This window comes from Prunus avium, chromosome 8 (genome assembly GCF_965620075.1).
Source record: "Prunus avium chromosome 8, drPruAviu1.hap1.1, whole genome shotgun sequence".
Classification (NCBI taxonomy): domain Eukaryota; kingdom Viridiplantae; phylum Streptophyta; class Magnoliopsida; order Rosales; family Rosaceae; genus Prunus; species Prunus avium.
The window spans coordinates 8,242,518-8,257,311 of NC_142291.1; the positions used below are offsets into that span (position 1 = coordinate 8,242,518).

A 14,794-nucleotide genomic window follows, 5' to 3' on the forward strand; every position below is an offset into this window, starting at 1 on the left:
CTATTCTTGGGGGTCCACCAGATGACCACCGCCGAGGCTTTCACGGAGTTCAGGTCCTGCATGGATACGGCTATGACGCTCGGTCTGCTGGATTCGGCTCAACTGGATGAGCTGCAGGCTCGCTTGGCCGAGGGCGAGGAGATGATCGGCCAATTCTCGGAAGCCAGTATGAGGATGATAGAGGGGTGCTCACTTGAGCAGGAACTGGCAGAAATAAAAGAACAAGTCCAACCTGCTATGGCTCGACTGAAGGAAAATGACCTCGTGGTCCAGAGGGTGAACGAGCAGCTTGTACAGGTTGAGGCCCAGATTTCCGAGCTCCAGGCCCGTCGGGATCTCATCCTCGGGAGCCGAGACGGCGCGGTTGCAGCTGGCGCCGAGCTGAAGTCTTCGGCCAAGCAAATCCTCAAGACAGCGACCGAGAAGAAGAAGGCACTAGCCCAGAGGAAGCTGATCAGGGCGAGATGACAGGCGGATATAGACAGTGGGGACATCGCCTGGAGAAGGATAACATGCCTGATCTGGGGAATGTTCAGTGAGGGGGTTTAAACGGCTGTTCAAAGTCTCGGATGGATAATGTAATATTTTTTTTTATTCAGCTATAATCGGCTGACCCCTTGTAAATATGAACCCTAAATTAAATTCAAAATGAAATCTAAGCTTTTGGCCCCCAATAGCCTCCTTTCTATATCTCTCGTATATTTATAGTCAGCCTCAGCTGGCTGTTCTTTGTAGATGCGAAAACTCATTCCTTTCTTTTCACAAAGATGCAATCATATCGTTTCTTCAAATTTCTTGCATTCTCTTGCCTTAGGCCAATTTATGTTCCATTCTCGGCCGTCTCCCATAGCGATGGAACGTACCTCTTTAAGTATTGGCCGTTGATCAGCAAGTTGTGACGCTCCCCATCTCTATCTTTCAACTGAAACGCACCTCGGCCAAGAATCCGTTCAATAACAAATGGCCCTTCCCAGCTCGGTGAGAATTTGCCGAACCGAGGATCCTTAGTCCCGATAGGAAGTACAGAACGCCATACCAAGTCACCTTCGCCGAAGGTTTTTTGCTTGACCCTTTTGTTGTAGGCCCTTGCCATGATTTGCTTTTGAGCCTGCATCAGGTTGTAAGCGTCAAGCCTCGACTGCTCAAAATCTTCTAACTTCTGAGCCATGGCTTACGCGTAGTCCTTTAGCTCTACTGGGACGATAGCATCATGGCCGTAGGTTAAGGCATAAGGGGAGGTACCAGTAGCCGAGCGTTTTGAGACTCGGTAAGCCCAAAGGGCTTCAGGGAGCAAGTCGTGCCAAGCCCTAGGCGTTTCTTCAATCATCTTCTCAAGGATACCTTTGATTACCTTATTGCTTGCTTCGGCCTGTTCGTTGGACTGAGGGTAGTAGGGCGTTGAATGAACCAATTTGATCCCCATTCTTTCGGCGTACTCCTGAGTTTCGGCGGAGGCGAAAACCGGGCCGTTATCGGCCGTGATGGTTTCAGGTATACCGAATCTATGGACGATGTGGTTTTTGAAGAACTTAACTACCTTTGCGCTAGAAATTGACGGAAAGGACTCGGCCTCGACCCATTTAGTAAAATAGTTAGTTGCCACAAGAATCCATGCGTGCTGGTTGGACGCAGCCGGATATATTTTGCCGATGATGTCTACGGCCCATCCTTTGAACGGCCATGGCTTAGTGACAGGGTGAAGGGATTCGGCCGGTACCCTTTGTATGGGGCCGTAGATTTGACATTTGATGCACCCCCTTGCATATTCTATGCAATAGTCGGCCAGTAGTAGCCGTGCCTTCGAACCAACCATCTCATCTTGATGCCGGACTGATGGGCGCCACAAATTCCTTCGTGAGACTCAGCCATAATCACCTGAACGTCTTTGGTATTAGGACATAGGAGCAATAGGTCATCTGACCCCTTCCGATACAGTTCGTTCTGATAGATCAAATAACACCGAGCTCGGAAGCGCGTAGTCCTTTCATGGTTGCCGAAGGGGTCGGGAAGATACTTGACTATGGGGTAGCGCCAATCTGCCTTGGCCGCATCGACCTCGTTGGAGACTTCGGCCGAAAACACTTGTGTTGTCATTCCTCGTTCGGCCAAGGCTGGCAGGGTGCGCCTCTCGACTCTTATCATTCGGTCGTGGTCACCATCCGAAATGTTCACTCCCGACGCTACCTGGGCCATCTCGTTGGCATCGTGGTTTCCGGCATGCGGTACGTGAGCGAAAGAAATCCTAGAGAACTCGTCGGCCGTATTAAGGGCCGTCACGTAATACATAGTTAAATTCTCGCTCGTGCATTGATATTCCCCGGTCAGTTGGTTGATTACTAACTGAGAATTGTTGTAGACCAAAATGCAAGTCGCCATCATTTCCTTCAAAATTTCAAGGCCGATGATGAGTGCCTCATACTCGGCCTGATTGTTGGTGCATTTGAAATCGAGTTGGAATGCGAATTGCCATCTTCGTGAGACTCCGACCCCAGACATGTTCTCGGTGCTTGAGCCATCGAAGTACATAGTCCAGTAGTTCTTTTCCATGCGGGCCATGCCGATCTCGACTTCTAACTCTTCTTCCCGCCCTTGAGCCGGGTGGTGAGCTAGGAAATCGGCCAAAGCTTGACCCTTGACCGATTTTTGAGCCACATACTGGAAGGTGAACTTGGATAGCGCCATCGTCCATTTCCCAATCCGGCCGCGTATGATTGGCCTAGTGAGCATATACTTGATGAGATCGGTCTTGGAAATGATCTGGATGACCGAAGGAAGCTGTAATGTAGTAATTTAGTGGCCGCGAAGTAGAGTGCCAAGCACAACTTTTCGACTGGCGAATAGTTTAGCTCGGCTGTGTTAAGGGTGCGACTGAGATAATGTACGGCCTGCTCTCGTTCAGACTCATTGTTTTTGGCCAATAGACAGCCGATAGATCCTTCAGAAGCCGAAATGTAGAGCCTCAAAAGCTTCCCTCTCCTCGGTGGCATAAGGACATGTGGTTGAGACATATATCTTTTGATCTCGTCAAGGGCCGTTTGATGCTCGGCCTCCCATACGAATCGTTCCGTGTTTTTTAGTTTGAGCAGAGGAGTTAATGGCCGGATTTTTCCTGCCAAATTGGATATGAAACGCCTCAAAAAGTTGACCTTACCGAGGAAGGACTGGAGTTCCTTCTTGGTCCTTGGTGGAGGTGCCGCCATAATGGCCGTACCTTTATTTTTATCCACCTCTATCCCTTGTTGGTGAACCAAGAAGCCAAGGAAGTTCCCGGCCGTGACACCGAAAGCTCATTTCTTGAACGGGGACTTTACGTCCACGTCGTCGATGTAGACTTCAACGGTTCGGCCAATAAGGTTGTGGAAGACGAGGTTCATGGCTCGCTGGTATGTTGCACCTGCGTTCTTTAGGCCGAACGGCATAACCACCCATTCGTAGGTTCCGATTGCGCCTGGACATCTGAACGCCGTTTTGTGGACATCGTCCTCGGCGATAAAGATCTGGTTGTAACCAGCATGGCCGTCCATAAAGGAAAGGAGTTCATGTTTCGCAGCTCCATCCACCAAGAGATCGGACATAGGCGTGGGATACTCGTCTTTGGGGGTCGCGAGGTTCAAATTTCTATAGTCGGTGCAAACCCTTAAGGCCCCAGTCTTTTTCAAAACCGGTACGATATTGGCCAACCATTCAACGTCCCGAGCCGTACGGATGAAGCCAGCTTTAAAGAGCCGTTCAATTTCCTCTTTGACTTTTAGCTGTACCTCGGTCGATCAATACTTCGCGCAAAGCAGTCTTTATATTCATGGAGTAGGCCGATAATCTCGGCCTTTAACTCTGGGTTCAAAAGTTGGCTTACAAAAAGAGGCCATGATTCGGCCTCAGTCCCTACATTTATTTCCAACAAGGGGTCCTGGACTTCGGGGTAGCCATCCTCCATCTCAGCAGGCGCCGTTTCTAGGTCGTTGATGGTCAAAATGTCCACATCATCAGATTCGTGGAGAAATTCGATTAGGTTGATCAGCGAGTTTGGCCGTAAGGATTCTCCCACCCAATGCTCCAGCAGTCTTTCCAGCAAGTCAGTCACGGCCGCCGCTCCTTCTTCCTTAGTTGCTCTGTCTGTCATCTAAAGGCTGGTGAGGTCGATCAATACTTCGCGCGCCGAGTCCTGTCGAATATTCTCGGCGCCTAATTCCAGGACCTTCTGGGCCGTCGTCCTGGTTGGTCGGCCGCTAGCGTCGTGGCCAGTGAGGACGACCCATCCAACGTTGTCGTCGTAAATCCGTGCTTGTACGGCGTTGGCTTTGAACGACTTTTCGTCGGCTGGGTGTATGGACACCTTCTGGCCGTCCCAAAAGAACAGTAATTGGAAAAGGGATGACGGTATGCATCCAGACTGATGAATCTAGTCACGGCCAAGTAGTATATTGTAATCCACATTGGATTCGACTACGTAGAAGGCCGCGACTCTGGTCTGGTCGGCCACGGTGATCTTTAAAGGTAATACCCCAATGATTTTAGATTTATCACCGACGAAGCTGCTCAAGACCACGTCGCTGGGGATGAGGTTCTCCCTTGTCTTGTCCAGCTTCCTTATTAGAGAATAAGGGAGAATGTTGACCGTTGCCCCATGATCGGTTCATAATTGTATATCATTTTGTACCCTTCTAGCTTATGATTTGGTTATGTTTTTGAGTTAAACTTGTGCTTTTAATCCTTTTTGTGTTTATCTTTCAGTTCATTGAGCTTTAGGTAATAATGATGGCTTTAGAGAGCATAATTCATGCAATTCAAGCATGTTAAGGCCTAATTTGGATGAATGGATGAAGAGCTTAAAGACAAACTCATTTTGGCTACAGCCCCCTGCCAGTCCAGTTCCGTAGGTCATATTGCAAGCTTTGTTTCAACAACCTACATAGCTCGAATGAGGCCACATTCTTCATGAAAGTTGTTCCAATTGGTGTGTACTATAACATATCCAAAATTCAGCCCTATTGGATAAATCTGGAGTCCGTTACCTAGCAAACACAGAACCATGCTCAGGATGGATCTTATCAGCGCGGAAAATGAGTTAGCAATTTGTTTTGGCCTTAACTTCCTCCTCCGACCTTGGATTGGCCCAAATAACATATGGCTGGAAAGAAGACATTCTGAACTTCAATTTCGAGTGCTTAAAGTCCTAATTTGATTAAGAGAAGCCCAAGTTGTAAGCCCTTGAAGTTGCTGGTCATGCTGACCTCAGCATGTGCTGGTTGGATGCTTGGTCATGGTGAGCTAGGTATGAGCTATCATTTCTGGTTGGAAGCTTGGTCATGGTGACATGAAGATGAGCTAGGGCTGCTGGTGGGATCTATTGGTGAAGTGCATCAACCAATTCAAGATTTTCTAATACAAGTGCATCACCCAAATTAGATTTTCTAATACAAGTGCATCAACCATTTCAGATTTTATAAAACAAGTGTTGTATGCATTAGCCATATTGAATTCAGATTTTCACTTCCCCTAGGCCTATAAATAGGGAAGTTCTCTAAGCTTGTAAACACACCCCAAGGGGGGGAGCTCTCAAACACTTCTCTAGAGCTCCCTTCCCTTCTCTCCCTCAAATTCTCTTAGTTTTGCTTTCTAGTTCTCAATTCTAGCTTTCTTTAATGTTTTCTTAGTTGTAATTTATTTTTCTTTGTTATGTAAATTCTTTTCTTAAGTTTTCAAGTTGAATTAGTTTCCAAGTTTCAATTATGGTTTTTGTTCTTATTCATTATGCTTATAAGTTAATATGCTAGTTTGAATGATTGATCACCATTTAGGCTTGCATGTTAGCTATCTTGGTTTGAATTAAGAGTATACACCATGCTTTAATTCGAATTGAACTATGAATAGGAAGAGTATGTATGGACATTCGACAACAGGGATTAGATACATACTTGGTTGTTTAAAATGTTCTTCTATGCTTAATGGGTTCCTAATGCTTAATTTTAGGTTAGACAACAAATGATCAAATTAGGGAATTAGGAACACAAGGTTATGACCACACACCATGGCTTAATCATACTTTAGCTAGAATCAATCCATTAATCTAATTGAACTTGGGAACTTATCTACTTGAGTTAGTTATTTTCTTTCTTCCTTGTTTTATTTATTTCCTTTCTTTTTCATTTCTGTTTTGTGTAGGAGAAATGAATTGGATCATTCAATCACCAATCCTCGTGGGATCGACCTCGCACTTACATACGCTATACTACCGAACGGCTCGTGCACTTGCGAGTATCACAAGTTGAGGATGCAACTGAATCCATTTTGGTACAGCTGTATCTACGCAACAAGTTTTTGGCGCCGTTGCCGGGGATCGGTAACATTGTTTGATTCTATTTGGCTTTCCTACTTTTTTTTTTTTTCTTAACTAGACAATTTCAAGTTTTAAAGTTAATGACGTTAATGGACATGTTGTGTTTGTAGTCCAACAGAAAAGGACAATTGCCCAACAAGCAAGAGAACTGGGTTTAAGTCCCAGCTTACACAACCCATTGGTGCTTGTTGCTTTGAAGCATGGAATTGGACTTGTGTTGATTTTTCCTTTTCATTTTTAGTTTTTTTTTTAAATATTTTGTAATCCTTTAATTCCGTTTCAAGTTTTTGTGTGTGTTTGTTTTAGCAATGTAAATAGCTCAATAAAAATGGAGAGAGATGGCAACTTCAAAGATAGGAAGTGTGGAGTAATGGGAGAAGTCGCGACCTCCAAATGCATCACGCTCGACCTAATTGCTTCAAGGGGGAGCATTTCAATCCTTTCTCTTTATTTGTTATTATTTTAAATTTCTATTTCTTTTTTTAAAAAAAAAATTTTAAAAATTTAAAATTTAAAAATTTAAAAAGATTTTTCATATAAGCTGACTTATGGTAACTCCAGTGAGCACTTCCGTCAATACAGTGTCTAGGAGTTCTTTAGGCGACACCTTCGGTGTCTAAGAAGTTTGGGTTTTAAGCGGGACCATTGTGACCCCTCCAACCTTCCCGGATCCCCTGGCTGTGTTTTCTGAGGCCCTTAACTGGTCATCCGTGAGTTGCTTATATATTCTTTTTTTTTTTTCTTTCTAAACCTTCTTCTTAACTTTTCCCCTTATCATTTACATGTTCTCAATCATCTTTACTTTGCTTTAACATTGAGGACAATGCTTCATTTAAGTTTGGGGGTGCTGGAAAGTTTTTTAGTTTGTGTGTTTGTGTTTGAAAACGTAGGCTTCTTCATTGCTACAAATTTTTTTCTGCTACTGTTTTGAAAGTTTGGTCCGCGCTGTGTTCTTCATTTTTTCATGCTGAATCCAACGACATAAAGAACGTTAAATTTGACCAAGTGGTTTGAAAGTTACATGTCAAAACAGATTATATGTTGAAATTGAGCAAAACAGCAATTTGAAACCTCACGTTTTTCTTTTCTGTTTCTTTTCTTTGAGTCATTTTCAGTTTTCCTTCCCACACCAATGATAAATCATGAGTCTAACTTCTAATATGGCTCTTAGGAATTTGATAAGCATTGTGTTAGGTCTGAATCTTATTCTTTTGCTAGCTAAGTCTCACATAATTATGCTTGAGCTTTCTATGCACTTTAGCCATGATTATACAACTCTTGCATGTCTTACCCAATTGTATGCATTTTTGCTTGTGTGATTCACTGGAATGTTAAGTTATAACTAAGATATGATTTAGGCCATCTTTGTTAAGCCTATTTCTTTTTCCTCCATCAACCCATACAATACATATTCCATTGTAAACCCTTTTGTGCCCAAACACTTAGCCATTTCTTTCTATCACCTTATCATCCATTAAACATCCTACCATCTAGGGGACATGTAGAGTATGATTGTATTTCAGATTGTAATGTATTCAAGGCAATAAATGAGCTATCATTTCTGGTTGGAAGCTTGGTCATGGTGACATGAAGATGAGCTAGGGCTGCTGGTGGGATCTATTGGTGAAGTGCATCAACCAATTCATCTTTTATAATGCAAGTGTTGTATGCATTAGCCATATTGAATTCAGATTTGTCACTCCCCTCTCCCTATAAATACCACATCCATTCCACATTCAAGACACAACAAATCCTGAGATTCACAACCCCCACAATTCACTCCAACCATCCTCAAACACTCTCAAAATCCCAAACACTCCAACAATCACCAAAACAACTCCAGCAAACCTCTCTTCCATTTCCCTACGAATTTCATCTTCCTTAGCCATCACCACTCACTCAAACTCATCCCAAATCACCTCCATATCCTTCATACATCTTTCTAGAAGTGGGGAAGCTCTTGGAGAAGCATTAGAAGTGGAGAAGCACTTGGAGAAGCCTTGGACACCACAAGAACTTCAGAAAAAGGGTTTTTCTACTCTTATTGTATTCATTATGTTTTCTCATTTCTGTTCAAGTCTCTTTTCCATTATGAGTAGCTAAATCCATAACTAGGGCTTCGATGTAACCTAACATGAATATTCTGGGTTTATAAGTTTGGAGTTTCAAGTTTGATTCATGATTCATGTTCTTATTCATTATGCTTATAAGTTAACATGCTTGTTTGAATGATTGATCACCATTAGAACTTGTTTGTTAACTATCTTGGTTTGAATTAAGAGTATACACCATGCTTTAATTCGAATTGAACTATGAATAGGAAGAGTATGTATGGACATTCGACAACAGGGATTAGATACATACTTGGTTGTTTAAAATGTTCTTCTATGCTTAATGGGTTCCTAATGCTTAATTTTAGGTTAGACAACAAATGATCAAATTAGGGAATTAGGAACACAAGGTTAGGACCAAACACCATGGCCTAATCATACTTTAGCTAGAATCAATCTTTGAATCTGAATTAGACTTGTTACTTGAATCTTTATAACCCAGAATTGAATTGTTATGGTGATTCGAATGCCCTAGTCTCAAAATCTGTTTTCCAACTCTTAAAACCACTCTTTGTTACATTTGTTTACTTGTTTTTGTTTGCAATTTCATTTTGCTTCTTTTGTTCAACAATCACAACCACTCTTGTTTTAAATTCTGTTTTAGACATAACCTCCTACTTTCTTGAATTTGGTAATCTAAGTACATAACTAGTTTTAACTTCTCAGTCTTCGTGGGTACGACCTCGTACTTGTCTTGCTATACTACTAATTGCCCCGCACAATTGCGAGTTAACATAATATTAACAACAAATTTTGGCGCCGTTGCCGGGGATGATGAAGAAAATGATGATGATGTTGTTTTTTTTTTTTTTTTATTATTATTTTTTATTATTTTATTTTCTTTGTTTTCTTTTCTGTTGAGTCTTTGTTTTTGTTTTGTTTCTGTTTTTTTTGTTATGTTAGTTTATTTATTTATTTACGTGGTATGGTTAGTTAGTTTATTTCTGAGTGTTAAAACACATTTTTATTTCAAACATTGCATAAAAACAAAAAAAAAAAAAACAAAAAAACAAAACAAAAAAAAAAAAAAAAAAAAATATAAAAAAAAAAAAAAAAAAAAAAAACAACATCATCATCATTTTCTTCATCTTCTTCTTCATCTTCTTCATCTCCATCATCATCATGGCTTGCCTCTATTTTCTCGCACTTGTAGAATCTGCAGCAGCTCCACATGGTCCTCATTTTTTCTCTGCAGTGCTTCCACGTGCTGATTGGCACAGTAGAGCCGCTTCTGCAAGTCCGCCACCATAGCCTTCAAGGAAGCTATTTCCTCGCTCATCGCGGCACACTCCCTTGTCCTCGCCAGTAATCGCATGCCCAAATTGGTAGCGGAGACCGCGTGGAGCACAGTTAAATTGTGGGACTCCTCTACCGCTGCCTTATCAGACCTCTGTGCCACATGCAGATGATCTGTCGGAGTGAGCTTGCTGCTAATCATGCCTCCTAGCAGCACTGCTCTATTCGACAGTGCCTCAGAAAAGTTCGGTATTGCCTCAGCAAAGTTTGAGGCCGTGCCGTGATGATATGTGGAGTTTGGGAAGACAGGAGTTGGAGGAGCCCTTGTCTGGGCATTCGGTGGTGCAAGTGAGAGCTCAAGGTTGAGATCATCAAGGTGAGTGCATGAGGATGCCATTTTTTTTTCTGTTTCTGGATTTTTTGATGTTTTTCCTTGAGTTCCAGGAAGAAATGCTGGGTATCATCCGCTTGCAGAGGTGTGGTTTAAATAGACATATGCTGATGAGAGAGAGCCAACACCATTTCGGATTTCCCGGGCATGCTCGACCTAATCGCTTCAAGGGGGAGCACCTTTACTTTTACTTTACTTTTCTTTTTTCCGTGTTTTCTGGTGTTTAATGTTTTTGCCCGTTACTTTCATTTTCTAGAGCTTTGTGTTTTTGCTTTTCCCTTTCGGCTATCATCTTTATCTTATTTTAGTTAGGGAAATGTGTTTTCTTTTCCGTTTGTCGTCTTTGTTTTCTTTTTCTTTTTCTTTTTCTTTCTGCAACCTTACTCTTTTATTTCCGAAATAAAATAACGAAAATACAAAAACAACAAAATAAAATAAAAACAACAATAATGCAGTAGGAAATCATTTCTTCTCGGTGCTTGGTGTCTCGACCATTGGAGCTTTGAGTTTGGCCCTCTGGCTGTCCTCTTCCGGGGCTTCACGCACAGCTTCTTGGGGCTCATCACTTGAGCTCCCAAAGATCGCAATCTTAGCTTGAGCGTAACTACTCTCGCGATCTGCTTGTTTGCGTTTACCCGGTCGGTCTAGGTCTTCCAGCTGTTTTCGCATGTCGCGAGAGTACAACTCTACCATCTTTGATAGGTTTCTATTCTCGTCCCGCAATACTTCTAGCTGGTGTCGATTCACCTCCACTATCCTTGACCTCTCCCTTTTCAAGCTTTTTATAGCAGTCTGACACTCCTCAACCATACTTCGTTCCGCCGCCAACTGACCTTTCAGCACCTCTACCTCATGGGACTTCGCAAGTAGGCGATGACCCAAACTTGCGACTGTTGCCGTACTCTGCACGCTCAGTGCTAGGGCATCGCTCACGACCCGGTTGTCATCCCTTGTCCCCAGAACACGTATATCTTTAGGGGTCACTAAATTTCTAGCCACTCCAATGGCAACATCGTTGTCCAGGAGTATTGAGTCAGTTACTGTCACAGGCCCCCGTGCGGAAGCAAAGTAGGGCATCCATACTGGTGCCGCTGCTTGGCCTCGTGTCTGAGTCGGTGGAGCTAGGTTGAGATCCAACGAAAATGGGTAGTTAGAGGCCATTTGATTTCTCACTCTCTTTTCTTCTTTCTTTCTTTTCTCTTTTGTGTGTTTCTGAGTTTGTGTTTTTTTTACCCTTTCTTTTTACCTTTTATAGACTTAGTTTGCTAAACCCTAGCCGTTGCGGTTCTGAGTTCTGTGCGGCCCTTACGGCTTATCTCTATATGTCGCCGCACCCGTTTCCCAACCCCCCTTAATTGCATTTTCACCTTTCACCACCTTCTAGTGAAAAAGTCGTCCCGCTTCACCCAAGAAGCCAATAATTCTGGCTTGGGGGATGTGACAGCTGCTTCTGCGCGGCGACACGTCCCTCACCCCTTTCACCCGTGACTTCCCAGGAACCAAGGCATCAGGGACCACACACTTTCTTTTCAGAAATCCCGCCTTTGCGCTCCCAATTCAAGTTTCATTTTATTTTAAAAAAATAATAATAATAATAATAACAAACGTGTGGGCTTCAGATTTCATTGTGGGTCGGGTTTTTACCATTGTTTTGGTTTCAAAGTGGGTTAAATTCACCGTGGTTTGTGTTTCGAAATTGTGGGCTTTGGGCTTCAAAATTTTTTTGGGTTTCGGAATTGTGTGATTAGGGTTTACTGTTTCATTTTTTTGTTTGTTTGTTTGTTTGTGTTGTAATTTTTATTTTATAATTATTTTGTTTTTGTTTTCTTTTGTGATTTTGTGATTTTTTTTTATTTGCTTTAATACCTTTCATTTGTTGTTATGACATTGTTTGTGGCTAATTTTTAAACATTGAGGACAATGTTCATTTCTAGGTTTGGGGGTATTGGAGTTTAGCATGTAAAATTGGTTTTTCCTTAATTTAATTAAATTTTTTTTTTATTTGCTTGTTTTTATTTTTTTATTTTGTTAAGTCTTGCTTTTATTTTGATTTTGATTTTGATTTTATTCACTTTCCGAACACATTTGATGAGATTGTGATAAATGTTTGCATGACTTAAATGAAAATTGAATTTTATTTAATTTTTTTTTTTCTTCCTTGTAAATTTTTATTGTAAAAAAAAAAATTAATTAATTGATTAATTTGGCATCGTTCTAACATGATATGTTCGAAACCTTCTTTGCACTTGCCATTTGTTTCATAATTCTCCAATTAAAGGATTTGTATGACCCAAAGAATTGTATCAAGCATAAATTAGACTTATATAACCATAAATGTGAGCTTTTGAGCCTTGTGCTTCATTTCATGAGTGTTATACACATACTCTTATTTTCTTGTCATCAAAGTTGTTGTTTGATCTCATTATTCATTGATTTGGTTGAATACTTAAAAGTCATTCATTCTTTTGCAATTCGATTTCATGACATTTAAGAAATGATATTAAGGCCCTCTTTGGATCGTTTGTGCCTTTCAAGCTAACCTTATGCATGCTTAAGCATGATTTTCCATTGTTAACCATTTTGAGCCTACATGTAAACCTTTTCTTTCATTTACCAATTTTATTTCCTCGCCTTAGCCCGAAAAACAAATATTTACCTTTCTAAGGAACTCATAGGGAATGGGTGTTACATTTCGAAAAAGAAAAAAAAAAAAAAATCACACAATTGGTGAAAGAAAAGAGAAAAGTTGTAATTAAGTGGTGGTTGAATGAAATTTCATTTTTGGGTTTCATTTTTGGGCCTTCAAAATAAATTGGTGGTTGTTCAGGAAAGGAGTGAATCAATGTAAATGAAGGTATAAGGAGTTTTGATCATGTAAAAGAAAAATAAATTCTCATTGTGATGATTCGAAGTCTTGTAAACAATTGTTTTATGCTCTTATATTTTGAGTTCCTTGGACTTTGTTTTATCCATACCTTTCATTTCTTACTCACCTTACACCCTTGGCCCCATTACAACCTATGTTAAAGACCTAAATTGATCTTAAATGTCATGTGGTTGAATTGCATTCATTTTTCTACTTTTAAGTGTTTGGCATCCTTCTTGAGATCATATTAATGCAAGTTCTTCATCTTTCTATTTCGAGTTAAGTCTTTATGGTTTAACTCTAATCTTATGTTTATAACTGAGTGTTGCATTATAGCCCTCTTCCGAGTGATTCATTTGTGAGAGGACAACTTTGGTGAGATTTGAAGTTGAACTTGTGCTTTGTATGATTTTTGAAATTGTGTGAAAACTAAGATTGGGGAATTTGTTGCATTTGGCTATCACACTACCACACTTTGAGCATATTATGTTTTGAACTTTGCCGCTTTGTGAATAATGTTTAAAATTGAGCTTTTATTGTTAAAACTTTTGAGTCATGTGCATGAGTCATTTCTCTTCAGAAAATGTTCGGAAAGATTGTTTTGAGTTCTTTTTATTTTTGTAATTTTTTTGTTTTGTTTTGTTTTTGTTAATGTAATTATTATTATTATTTTTTTGTTTTTTTTGTTTTTCTTAAGAACTAACAAATCTTTTAAGTTTTCTAATTACTTTGTTTTACAGAGTCAGTAAAACGTTTGTGGGTATCGTATCTGTTAAACCCTCAGGAGACACAACTCCTCCTACTAGGGATGCCTAGAGGTTTAAAGGCTTGTTGCATACGCTCAATGCAATCGAGTTACCTACGAAAGTGGTCTAGTTAACTTCTTATTTTGTTTTATTTTTCTTCGTTTTCCTTTTGTTTTGCTTGAGGACTAGCAAAATCTAGGTTTGGGGGTATTTGATCGGTTCATAATTGTATATCATTTTGTACCCTTCTAGCTTATGATTTGGTTATGTTTTTGAGTTAAACTTGTGCTTTTAATCCTTTTTGTGTTTATCTTTCAGTTCATTGAGCTTTAGGTAATAATGATGGCTTTAGAGAGCATAATTCATGCAATTCAAGCATGTTAAGGCCTAATTTGGATGAATGGATGAAGAGCTTAAAGACAAACTCATTTTGGCTACAGCCCCCTGCCAGTCCAGTTCCGTAGGTCATATTGCAAGCTTTGTTTCAACAACCTACATAGCTCGAATGAGGCCACATTCTTCATGAAAGTTGTTCCAATTGGTGTGTACTATAACATATCCAAAATTCAGCCCTATTGGATAAATCTGGAGTCCGTTACCTAGCAAACACAGAACCATGCTCAGGATGGATCTTATCAGCGCGGAAAATGAGTTAGCAATTTGTTTTGGCCTTAACTTCCTCCTCCGACCTTGGATTGGCCCAAATAACATATGGCTGGAAAGAAGACATTCTGAACTTCAATTTCGAGTGCTTAAAGTCCTAATTTGATTAAGAGAAGCCCAAGTTGTAAGCCCTTGAAGTTGCTGGTCATGCTGACCTCAGCATGTGCTGGTTGGATGCTTGGTCATGGTGAGCTAGGTATGAGCTATCATTTCTGGTTGGAAGCTTGGTCATGGTGACATGAAGATGAGCTAGGGCTGCTGGTGGGATCTATTGGTGAAGTGCATCAACCAATTCAAGATTTTCTAATACAAGTGCATCACCCAATTTAGATTTTCTAATACAAGTGCATCAACCATTTCAGATTTTATAAAACAAGTGTTGTATGCATTAGCCATATTGAATTCAGATTTTCACTTCCCCTAGGCCTATAAATAGGGAAGTTC

At 40.8% G+C, this 14,794-nt stretch overlaps 2 protein-coding genes across 2 annotated transcripts; both read right to left on the reverse strand.

The window, feature by feature from the left end:
- Positions 1–820: 820 nt before the first annotated feature.
- On the reverse strand, positions 821–1,168 carry LOC148291273 (uncharacterized). Its single transcript, XM_088245742.1, has one exon. The coding sequence runs from the start codon at positions 1,166–1,168 to the stop codon at positions 821–823; it is 348 nt and encodes a 115-aa protein (XP_088101868.1).
- A 3-nt stretch (positions 1,169–1,171) lies between these two features.
- On the reverse strand, positions 1,172–2,682 carry LOC148291274 (uncharacterized). The gene is made up of 2 exons (XM_088245743.1): positions 1,876–2,682; positions 1,172–1,570 (listed from the first exon to the last, which is right to left on the reverse strand). The coding sequence occupies exons 1-2, from the start codon at positions 2,680–2,682 to the stop codon at positions 1,172–1,174; spliced, it is 1,206 nt and encodes a 401-aa protein (XP_088101869.1).
- Positions 2,683–14,794: the final 12,112 nt, after the last annotated feature.